General features: G+C 51.7%; 1 protein-coding gene across 1 annotated transcript in view; it reads left to right on the top strand.

The window, feature by feature from the left end:
* LOC144952163 (uncharacterized) overlaps positions 1-12,884 on the top strand; it is a 48,555-nt gene that overhangs the window by 23,898 nt on the left and 11,773 nt on the right. The window contains 4 exon segments of the mRNA XM_078882566.1: positions 809-1,459; positions 4,421-7,518; positions 7,521-7,611; positions 12,535-12,728. Of these exon segments, the coding sequence (XP_078738692.1) occupies positions 809-1,459; positions 4,421-7,518; positions 7,521-7,611; positions 12,535-12,728 (4,034 nt within the window).

Below are 12,884 nucleotides of genomic sequence, written 5' to 3' on the forward strand. Positions count from 1 at the left end.
CTACCTGGTCTGTCGCTCCATATGAAGCTTCAGGTATTATCGGCCACAGTCATGCCCTACCTTCTCTGTGCTTGTGAAACATGGACCCCCCCCAAATGGAACATCTTCGCTGGTTAAAAACATTTAGGCTGACATGCCTATGATTCATCCTGGGTTTAACTAGACTGGATTGTGTGAGGAGCTCACGAATCCTTGAAAGAACTGGACAAAGTCCAATCGGTGAGCTCTTACAACAGGCAAGGCTGCATTGGCTGGGTCATGTAGCCCACATGCCCAGCGACTGCATGCCCAAACAGCTTTTGTTCGGCCGGATCGAGGGGGCTAAACGTGTGCGGCACGGGCTAGAGAAGAGATGGAGTGATGTGGTACAGGAGGATGTAGAGCTGAGTGGACTTCCCGATGACTGGTACCAGCGGTGTCAAGATCGGCCTCTGTGGAGGAGGCTCGTGAAGGACGCTGCTGGGTAGATGGAGGCAGTCGCCCTTCAGCAACAACGGAGGGCGGAGGAGCGACACTCACAACAACGAGCGGAGCACTATGTGGCTGAAGCACAGCAAGTTGGCACAGTAGGGGGCACAGGTGGTGCATTGGCCAGTCATCTCAATCAGTCAACCCATGGTACCTGGGTCTGTCCCGTGGCCTCCTGCCAGTGGACGTTCGATATTTCACGTGGCCTTAAAGTGCACAAGCGCTGTGGTGACATCACCACCACTTTGTGGCGAATGGCGGTTGTGAGTGGGTGAGTGTGTGAATGAGTGGGTGAGTGAGTGGGTGAGTGAGTGGGTGTCTTTGTGTGTTGCGCGACCAGGAGGACTCTCTCCCCTGCTGCCGTTTGGCCTCACGGTGGAGCTGCAGGGATTCGGTCTGGAGGGTGAGCTCCACCATGGGCTACACCACCACCACCTTTTCCACCCGCTCAAATGGGACCCGCACCTCCGCCAGGGGCCCCTCTACCGCCCGGGCCTCCGCAACCACCTCCGCCACGGGGCCCACCGCCACTACGGCTCGTGCAGCGACCTCCGCCAGGTGGCCGCCTCCCGCGAGGGTCCCCACGCGGAGCTCCACGACTGGGCGCGCTGCCCCGAGCTCCCCCGCGGGGAGGGTTTCCTCCACCACGGAGACCGCCGACTCTGCAGCTCCTCCAGCGACCTCCGTGAGGGGGCTCGCTCCCACGGCTGGTGGGATGCGGAGCTCTGCGCGGGGGCTCACGCGAGGCTCCACGAGGGGGCTTCTCGCGTGGAGCTCCGGGAAGAGGCGGCTCGCACGGAGCTCCGTGAGGGGCCCTACAGGGGCGGCCTCAACGGTTACCACAGTGACGGGGACCCCCCTCGTGAGGCCGCGGTGGGGGCGGCCCAGCCTTCCCAGCGTGCACCGGGGCGAGCGGAGAGCGCGGGCCCCGTGCTCGCAGTGCATTGTAGTAGCGTGGAGGAGCCGCGGGGAGAGGGACGCACAGAGCAAGGTACACAAGAGGGAGTACGGTTACATGAGAGAGTACACACGCGATAGAGTACGCACGGACGGGCACGCAAATAAACACGCACACAGAACAGTGCGCGTGCACGAGTGCGCACGAGTACAAAGACAAATGTCCCCCATGTAGCCTTAACAGACTGTTGGGGCAACTGCTTTGAGCGAGCACCTATGATGGTACACGAGGGGGTGGGTGGCCAGCACCATGCCAAGACGCCTTTGTCTCCCCAACGGCGATGTTTATTACACACCGCACCAGAAGGTACTCAATTGAGGCCTAGTTGGTAGTGGGCTGGCCCAGGGCTGGTTCAGATAATTGCCACTGGTGTTGGCCGTGAGCGGGAATCGAACTCAGGCCACCGGGTTTATAGCGCAGCGCGTGAACCGCTACTCTATTAAAGCTTTCGTGACTGCAGGAATTCAAATTCTTGGGTCTTTCGGTAAAGTGACATAGATAGGTTCAAAGAAAATAACAAAAAATAACAAAAAGCTACGACGTTTCAATAGCAATTAAGCGGTCGTTTCCAGGAAAAGGGGGGTTTGCTTCCAGGACAAACTGTTTAGAAGGGTTTGAAATGGGCGTAGCCCAAATGTCAGCAGCCAATGAGTGGTGGGCAGCCATCCCGACGGTGGTTGGTTTTCACCAATCAGAGGGCTGCCAGGTGAAAATCAGCTTGTTAACAACCTTTACAACATCCTGCCTCAGCAGCTTTCCCACTAATTTTTTTCTCCTGATGGCGACCGCTTGTGTTGCGATTGAAACGTCGCAGTTTTTTGTTTGTTATTTTCTTTGCGCCTATCTACGTGACTTTAACGAAAGACCCAAGAATATAGAGAAGAGCATGTTCATGGCGGATCGCCGAGCCGAAACCAAGGGGTCGTCACGCGACGTGACTGTGTGAGTGTGAACCGCGTGAAAGCGCACGTTTGAAATGGGAGTAAAGCACAACGAACATCGCAAGGTGGCAGGATGGGAACATCACAGCCAGTGATGACTTAAACTGGTTGATAACGTCCTTCCAATGATTGCTCAGTTTGTAGCCATCTTCTCGGTTGAAGTTGTGTCTATATATATGTGGATGGCTTCATGAACGAATCTTTGTTGATAGCCAGTGGGTTTGCAAAGTACCTTCGTCTTAGAGAAATCAATTTCGTGTGATCCCACCGCGTTAAAACAATGATCAGCCACAGCCGAGGTATTGGTCCTACAGTGTTTCAGATCTGCCTCGTGTTCACGAACATGGTCCGAGACACGTCGCTTAGTTTCCCCAATGTAACTACTGCCGCAGACACGGCTTAGTTTGTAGACGCCGGGGTATTGCATGTCAGGGATCACATCCTTCACAGATGGGATCGGATCACGAATTTTATGTACTGTGTTAAATCAAACCTGGATCTTGTGTTTGCTCATAATTTTGGAAATCTTTTTAGTGACTCCTGCTGTGTATGGCAAGGTGACGGTTTTGATTGGGTCCTCAGATGGTTCTTTCGCAACGGTTGGGGTGATAGCCTTACGGATTGTGTAGTCTGAATATCCATTCATCTTGAGGGCTTGGGGTACGTGTTCCAGTTCACTGGCTAGGTGGTGATGGTCGGAAATGCATCGAGCTCTATGGTGTCGAGTTTTGATGAGGGAATTCTTCTGGGATGGATGGTGGTAGGAGGCAGGTTCTAGGTAGGCATCCGTATGGGTGGCTTTCCTATAAACAGGGTCCCATTGAGCCATCTGGTCTCTTTTCGATTAAAACATAAAAAAATGGTAACTTGTCATCCTTTTCCACCTCCATGGTGAATTTGATGGCTGGGTGTACGGAATTGATGTGGTTGAGGAATTGGTTCAGAGCTGGTCGGCCATCTGGCCAGATGACGAACGTGTCATCTCCGTACCTCTGCCACAAGGACGGACGTAGGGTGGATGCCTGGATGGCATCTGTCTCAATTTCTTTTCATGAAAACATTGGCTACATCTGGAGATATGGGAAACCCCATTGGGGTACCTTCAACTTGTTTGTAGAATTTTTGATTTAAAGCTTTCGTGACTGCAGGGATCCATATTCTTGGTTCTTTCGGTAAAGTCACGTAGAAGGGAAATAATATAAATATAAAACAATACAAATTCTCACGACGTTTCGACTGCAACACAAGCAATCATCACCAGGTGTGAAATTTTCTTGCTGTGGATTTCACACCTGATGATGATTACTTGTGTTGCAGTCGAAACGTCGTGAGAATTTGTATTGTTTTATATTTATATTATTTTATTATTTCCCTTCTACCTGACTTTACCGAAAGAACCAATAATTTGTTTGTAGAATGTTCCATTCCAAGTGAAGTGAGTGTTGATGAGGCGATGTCTCACCAGGGCTGGTACATCAGCATTCAGTCCTGTTATCAACCAGTTGAAGTCATAATTGCCTGTGATGTCCCCCATCCTACCACCTTGCGATGTTGGTTGCGATTTACTCCCATTTCAAACTTGCGCTTTCACAGTCACTTCGCGCCCCGACCCCTTGGTTGCGGCTCTGCGATCTCCCATTAATGTGATAATCTCTCCTTAACAAGCTGATTTTCACCTGGAAGCCCTTTGATTGGCGAAAACCGTCAGGTTGGCTGCCCCCCACTCACGTTATCATTGGCTGCTGACATTTGGGCTACGCCCATTTCAAACCTTTCTAAACAGTTTGTCTTGGAAGCTAACCCCCCTTTTCCTGAAGACGACCGCTTGTGTTGCGATCGAAACGTCGTAGTTTTTTTTGTTATTTTTTGTTATTTTCTTTGAACCTATCTCCGTGACTTTATCGAAAGACCCAAGAATACGCTACTCTATTGCTCCCCACTACTACTGCACACACAGACACACGTGTACACACATACGCACAGATACGTGTCTACCCACGACCCCCACTCACGCTGTTGTCTTTCTGTGTGCTTGTGTGTGATGGGTGCGCAGGGTGTATGAACAGCCTCCGTGTGCAGATCCACCTGGAGGCATTGCACACATCTGTGGACGCACAGTCGGACACGGAGCCGGACACGCAGGCGGACAAAGGGGCGGAGACGTCACTGGACACGCATCCGGACGCGCTGCAGGTCCGGCAGGCAAAGATGCAGTTGGACTTTCAGCCCGACGGACGGCCCGGGGGACAGCCTGAAAGACAGCCAGGTAAAGGGCTGGACAAGCAACAGCAGGACAGGCAGTTCGAGAGACAGCCCCGTGGACAGTCGGACAATCGGCTGGAGGGACAGGCAGACGTGCAGCCAGACAGGCTATCCGGGAGACAGCTGGACACACAGCTGGACACACAGCCGGGCGACAGAAGGAGCGACACACAACCAGACGTACAGGCATGCGTTGGACTGTGGACTCGGCAACTTCCAGCGAACACCCTGACCCTGAGCTTCCTACAGCCGCCCCCAAAGACACCACTACAGCCAGCCCTACAACCGACCCTACAACCTACTCTCCAACCGACCCTACAGCCACCGCTACAGCCAGTCCTACAACCGACCCTACAGCCACCACTACAGCCAGCTCTACAACCGACCCTACAACCGACCCTACAGCCACCACTACAGCCAGCTCTACAACTGACCCTACAACCAACCCTACAGCCACCACTACAGCCAGCTCTACAACCGACCCTACAACCGACCCTACAGCCACCACTACAGCCAGCTCTTCAACCGACCCTACAGGCACCACTACAGCCATCTCTACAACCGACCCTACAACCAACCCTACAGCCACCACTACAGCCAGCTCTACAACCGACCCTACAACCTACCCTCCAACCGACCCTACAGCCACCACTACAGCCAGTCCTACAACCGACCCTACAACCGACCCTACAGCCGGCCCTAAATCTGGCCCTGCAGCCGGCCCTACAGCCACCACTACAACCGACCCTACAGCAGGCTCTACAGCAGAAACTACAGCCGGCCCTACAACCGACCCTACAACCAGCCCTACAGCCGGCACTACAGCCATCCCTACAACAGACCCTACAGCCGAACCTACAACAGACCCTACAGCTGGCCCTACAACAGACCCTACAGCCAGCCCGACAACCAACTCTACAGATGGCCCTACAGCCGGTCCTACAGCCGGCCCTACAGCCGGCCCTCCAGCCAGCCCTACAGCCGGCCCTACAGCCGACACTACAGCCAACACTACAGCCGACACTACAGCTGGCACTACAGCCGGCACTACAGCCGGCTTCCATGCCAAAGTCGCTCGAGCGGTCCGTGCACAGCACAGGACAGGTTGTCGCACAGCTACAGCCACCACCACTACAGCCGCCACCACCACCACCACAACAACCACCGCCACCACAACAACCACCACCACAACAGCTCGCCAGTCAGTGGAGAGAAAAGCCGCACAAGCCGACGGGCAGTGCCCAGGCAGAACAGTCACCCGAGCAGAGAGACAGACGGCCGAGGGGACAGCCCAAGCAGCAGCAGCAGCAGCCCAGGGCACAGGCGGCACAGCCTGCAAGACGGCCACCTCGCAGAGACCACAGGCAGCCAATCCAGCAGCATCATCAGCAGCAGCAGCAGCATCATCATCTTCAGCAGCAGCAACATCATCATCATCATCAGCAACAGCAGCAGCATCATCATCATCAGCAGCAACAGCATCAGCAGCAGGGTGTTCCTCATGCCACACAACCAGCGCAGATGACGAAACAGCAGCATCAGTGTCTTCATCATCAGCAGCAGCAGCAGCATCATCATCAGCAGCAGCATCCGCAGCAGGTGGCCCAGCGTAAACAGCAGCATCAGTGTCAGCAGCACCAACAGCACCATCAGCCGCCTCAGTGTCAGCATCAGCAGCAGCTAAGTCAGTGTCAGCACCATCAGCAGCAGCAGTTGGCCTCACAACCAGCTGTCGCCTTCACACAGCCAGTATGGAAACAGCATCGGCATCAGTGTCAGCAGCAGCAGCAGCATCAGCAGCAGCAGCAGCATCAGCAGCAGCAGCAGCATCAGCAGCAGCAGACCTCACAGACAGCAATGACCCATTCAACACAGCCGACACAGCCTTTACGGAAACAGCAGCAGCAGCATCTTCATCAGCAACAGCATCAGAAGCCGCAGCAGCAGCAGCATCACCATCAACAACAGCATCTTCATCAGCAAAAGCATCAGAAGCAACAGCAGCATCAACAGCAGCATCAACAGCAAGCCTCACAGCCTGCTCTACCCCATACCACACAGCCTATGCGAAAAAAGCAGCAGCAGCATCAGCTGCAGCAGCATCAGCTGCAGCAGCATCAGCAGCAGCAGCATCAGCAGCAGCAGCATCAGCAGCAGCAGCATCAGCAGCAGCATCAGCAGCATCAGCAGCAGCATCAGCAGCAATCGGTTCTTCCCCACGCCACACAACCGGCATGGAAACAGCAGCAGCAGCAGCAGCAGCCCTCACAGCCTGCCCTACATCACACCACACAGCCAACGCGGAAACAGCAACAGCAGCAGCAACAACAGCAGCAACAGCAGACCTCACAGCCTGTCCTACATCACATTGCACAGCCAACGCGGAAACAGCAGCAGCAACAACATCAGTCCTCACAGCCTCCACAGCCAATGCGGAAGCAGCAACAGCAGCAGCAACAACAGCAGCAGCAACAGCAGCAGCAACAACAGCAGCAACAACATCATCATCCCCATCAACAGCAGCAGCGTAATCCGCAGCAACAGCAGCAGCAGGCCTCACAGCTGACGCTAGTGCACGGCACACAGCCAACACAGCTGCGGAAACAGCAGCAGCAGCACCATCAGCAGCAGCAGCAGCGTCACCAACAGCAGCGCCATCAGCAGCAGCAGCAGCGCCATCAGCAGCAGCGCCATCATCTTCAGCAGCAGGGCGCCCGGCGAGGCCGGAAGCCGCACAAGCGTCGCCCGCTGCTCCTGGGTGGGGAGCTGCGGCACGATGAGTGGGGGGCCGCGCCCCCCGCCAAGCGCCGGCGGGTGGGGGTCCCGCTGGAGGGCCCCCCCGGAGGGGGAGAGAGGGACAAGCTGCCCGGCAAGCGCAAGTACAAGAGCAAGCACCTGAGTGGAGTTGGAGTGGGAGGAGGAGGTGTAGGAGGAGGAGCGCAGGAGGAGACGGTGGGGGATGCCGACATGGAGATGACGCAGGTGGGGCAACGCCGGTCCCTCCGTGCTTTTTCTTCTTCTTTCATACGGATTAATAGCAGTGGGTTAAAGATGTATTTTTTAGGTGTTGTTATCCACTACAATGCTCTGTTCAGAGGCACAGTGGAACGATGGTTTCGCAGGCCGCCGAATCGTTGATGGTGCCCATCTGTACATCGGGTGGCATGCAGCATCGGCCATTTCCTGTCCGGATTCGGTCGATGGTTGACCATTGGCGGAGTTGGAATGTTGATAAAAACGAGGACGTTTGACGGGAGGGTCCTTGTATGAGGGCCCTGTATGAGGGACCGTCGACCACAGTCCCGACTCTCGCTTCCATCTCTTGTGTGCTAAGGGGGGGTTGGGGGGGGGAGGAGCCATCGCTCCGTTTGCAGCATCATGTTTGTGTTGCTGCCTGCTTCGCCTGTGTGCTTTTGTACCGCCCCTTCCTCTTTAAGCCCCACCCCTTCCTCTTTAGGCCCCGTCCCTTCCTGGGTAGGCCTCTGTTCCCTCCATTTTAGGTAACAACAACCACCGTTGCTACTACCGTATTTTCCTGCATATAACCCGCATATGCATATTCCCCGCAAAAAAAGCATTTTGTGTAAAACTAATTTCAGATAGCCCACACCTCCATATACCCCGCATGCATTCATATCTTTAACGTCGTTACCGCAGCTTGATTCCATCATATTAATACAAATTTTACATTTGTAAACCATTCCACTATCAATTGTTAACATTAAAATCATAACGTGCACAAAGAAAACAAACTAAACGGAAACGAGTGAACTTAAAACAGTAAATAAGTAACAAAAGTAAATATCCAATAAATAAGTAACACATAACTGGTAGATGAGTAAGTAAGCGTATTGTTAGGCTTACCAGCATTCGACCTCATCATGTTACAGCTACTGGACCGGTAGTTACCCCTGTACAGTTTTAGCACTGGTAGATTGCGCACTGCGCAGACAATAGCGGCACTACGGTAACGCCGTTGCCTCCTGGCAACAAAGCCATTGGAAGTTTGAAACAAAGCTCATGGTCGCGACTGTTTAGTGCTCAGCCAATAGCAGCGGCCTAAGGGACTCGGCAATTATGATTCCGCGTCTGGTAGACGCTTGTTAATGCCCTTCCCATTGTGCAATCCATAGCCTCAGCTGAAACTTTCACACCCCCATAGAGCCACTGAAAGTGTTACGGTAAACAAAGTGCGCCCACTTCAAACATTGTCGTTTCATTGTACAAACAATCCATTTAAAACGTGACAACACGTGCAATTTTAGTGCGAGTAGTTTATTCAGCAGTGCTTTAGTCAAAGGTAAGTGTTGCATAGTGGATAGTCCTACCATGTTATGACATGTCACACTTGTAAAATATTTTTGGGATAGCCCACACCTCCATATACCCCGCAGGGTCTTGTTTTGTTTGTAAAAAGTGGTGGACACCGCGGGTTACATGCATGAAAATACGGTAAGCGACGGTGACATCATCACGTCGCTTGTGCCAGGCTAGGTGCACGTTGAGGCCACGTGAAGTATCGAAGGTTTTCATTCAGCGAGCTGAGACCATGTCGCTGGGTTTCAGTGGGGTCCTAGATGAACACCCTCCACAACAGTGGAAGAATGGCAGGTGTGTCTTACAGGTGACAAGCTGATGATCAGTGGGCAGATCAGCCCTAGAGTAGGTCCTGGTGTCAAGGACAAGGGCCCGCATCTGCTGTTCTGTCACTATATAGTCCAGCAGATGTTATTGCTTGGACCTGCATCCATGATGTTGTGTGGATGTGCTGATGCTGGAACATTGTGTTGGTGATTACAAGCCCATGGGCTGCACATCTCTCGCAGCCTTCTCCGTTGTTATTGAGCTGATCTGGCCCATGCCTTCCAGTCACTCCAGCCAAGGTGCCAGCGTTATGACCAACTCAGGCATGAAAGTCACTCATGAAATATTTAAAAATACTTTTTTTAAAAACACGCTTTAATGAAATGTACTGTCCGAGCTGCCCTGCCCCCTGCCCCCATCGCCCCTCCCCTCCTTCCACATCCCCTGTCCCTGGGCGTGGCTCCCCGAGGCTTGCCGTGACGTAAGGGACCGTGGTGATTTACAGCCAACATCAGTTGAGCGTAGACAATTAGAGCCGTTAAAAAGATCGTTTAAAAATATCTATTTTTACATTTTAATGATAGAATATCGTATTGTCATCAGTATGACATACCTATACCAAGTTTGCAGCCGATACGACATTGGGAATACGGTTTAAATTGAGTTACAATATTTTTTGATACGACAACACACACGGTAAGTTAAATAAAAGCATGTAAAATGTTTAAAAAGATATGTTTTGTATTTTTTATGATAGAATATAGTGTTGTCATCAGTATGACATAGCTATTTCAAGTTTGCAGTCGTAGCACATTGGGAAGTGTGTAAAAATTGAGTTACAAGATTTCTTTTTTGAGGATACAACAGGCAAAGTGAGTTAAATAAAAGCGTGTTAAAAAGCATGACTTTATCCTGAGGGGCCACTTTAGCCAGCACCTGTGACAGCAGCTCATAGAAGGCATGTGACTTATCGGCCTTGCCTGCATCCCTCTACCGATGTTCATCTTTGGTGGGGGCGTTTTCCAGCACCACAATTCATGGCCTCCCGTTGATGGGGAGGCGAGCCCCACGGGATTCTGGGACTTACAACTTCCCACACATCACGGCCTTGCTCCCACACCCCCTTCATTGTTTTGTTTCAAAAGAAGTGCCACTACCTGTTGTTTGGCCGTCTCCTGCCCCCAAAGGAGGAGTGTCCACCCCTAATGGTGACTGGAGCCAGAACTGGTCCACCGTACCTCCTGTATTCCACACAGAGGTCGAGGCGGTACCGGTCCAGCTCCTGACAGAGGAACGACAGCCTCTCCTCCACATGAGCTTTACGGACATTCCAGATGGCCAATCACAGTGGTGTCCTGTATCTGGAGGAACCCAAATGGGGTTTGATCAACTACTGGCAGCAGAGTAACATACAGTCAGTTTCTCCTATAACGCATTGGTAGTTACGTTCCTGAGGAAGTGAGGAACACCGCGTGATGGCAAAATATTGTTCAATATAACCATTGATTCAATGAGAATGAAGGTGTTAAGGGGTGGTCTGTTTCTAAAAACACCGACATTACTGACATTTTCCATGAGAATGTCATATTGTTGAATTTTACGTGTTCTTTTATAACTACGGTAAACTCTATTATCCACGCTAATGACGGGGAGGATTGTCGCAGATAATTCAAAATCACGGATAATCCAAAAATATACATTTTCCGCGGATCTCAGCCAAAAACCACTCGTATTGGTATAAATTGTCTTTCAATTTACATATAATATACAGTTTCTGATTTAAAGTTAAAACAACACGCTCCCGTTTCTCTGCCATTGAACAGTTTTTGTAAATTAAAACTAGCAAAATGAATGATCGGATAAATCACAAAAAATGAGACAACTGACAATTTTGATTGTTACTCTCTCGACATAGAACGAAAAACGCAAAGGTCGGCCGTTCCATGATGCGCGTGCTGAGTGATGATAACACTTTCCTGGTTGACAGCAGAGCCACGCCAATCAACATCAATCAAACTCCACCCCACCGTTGGAAAGATATTGCAACTACTGTGCTGTAGAGGCAATCACGTGGGTTTTTGATTAACCGGAGCAACATATTTCTTCAGTTTAAGCACGTGACTTTTAGGATACATTTCCAAGAATAACGCTCTATAACTCTTTTCAGATTATTAATTTGGGCTTCAGGGAAAATCCACCAGTTTTTAATGTATGTCAAAATCTCAGGTGCGTGGTTAATATGCAAATCGGATAAACCGCATGTGGATAATCCAGTCTACTGTACTGTGTTTAATTTTGTTAAGTAAAATAAATCATTAAAGGCGCATTTGTGAAAAGTGCATGTTAAAATGTTAATCGCCAAGCGACAGAAAAACGTAGCCATGGCGGAGGGTGAAGAGAGAAAACGATGTGAAGGGTAGTAATATGTTTTTACCCTTTCAACCGGTACAAAAACTGACACCTTTATACAAGGCATCATGTTTGCAATAACCACAACACAAGCAGTCAAAATGCAAACAAAAAGAAACAACTGTTGTTTTTGTACCAGTTGAAAGGGTAAAAACCTATTACTATATTTTGCCACTGGTAAAAGAGGTCTCATAGTGTAAATGCTTACCCCGAGCTCTCAATGCTCTGATAGTGCGCTGTCTTTGAGTTGTACGCCTTTTGGCGTCATCTGGTCCAACACCAATGGAGACTAGGCTCTAAGAAAAGCTGTCTCGGGTGTGGACCAATCAACTTCAAGGACAGTGCATATCATTATCATCATCAGAGTTGTTTATTTTTGTTTGCATTTTGACTGCTTGTGTTGTGGTTATTGCAAACATGATGCCTTGTATAAAGGTGTCAGTTTTTGTACCAGTTGAAAGGGTAAAAACCTACTACTATATTTTGCCACTGGTAAAGGAGATGTCTCATAGTGATGTGAAGGGTGTTCAGTGACTCGCTTAACGGCCCTTGCAACCGCCGCCTATTCCCACTCCCACGAGTGGTAGATTCCGTTGGCTCGATCGCATTATATAAACAATTTGGGTTATGAAAACACCCACGCCTTGTAGCAGGACTGACCGTTCAGGGACAGCTGCCACTGGGGGTTCCCCAAGGCTAGACCGCACAGCGACAGCAATCATCGCCCCCTACTGGCAGCAGACTAACGCGCAGCGACACTTGCCACGAGGGGTTACCCCTAGGATATACCACACAGAGACAGCTGCCACGAGGGGAGCCCCTAGGCTACACCACACAGAGACAGCTGCTACTGGGGGGCGGGGAGGCCACCGCGTCACCTCCGCTGCTGGCTGGGGGTGTGGGGGCTTGCAGGCGGCGGTGGCGGCGGCGGGCGACCGGGGGGCCTTGCGGAGCCGCCTGGCAGAGTGGGTGCCCGAGGTTGCAGGGGGCGGAGGGGGGGGCGGGGGGGGGCGGGGGCACGCCCCCCCCCTGAAGCGAGGCGCCTCATTGTGAACAAGAACGCCGGGGAGACGCTGCTGCAGAGGGCCGCGCGGCTAGGATACCGCGTGAGTGACTACAGCCGCAATGACGACTACGACTACAGCTACCACTACTGCCACTACTACCACCACCACTACTACCACAGCTACAGACACAACTACAGCTACAGACACAACTACTGTTACAGACACTAATGCTGCTACTGCAGCCACTACTACTAC

This window comes from Lampetra fluviatilis, chromosome 66, assembly GCF_964198595.1.
Source record: "Lampetra fluviatilis chromosome 66, kcLamFluv1.1, whole genome shotgun sequence".
NCBI lineage: Eukaryota > Metazoa > Chordata > Hyperoartia > Petromyzontiformes > Petromyzontidae > Lampetra > Lampetra fluviatilis.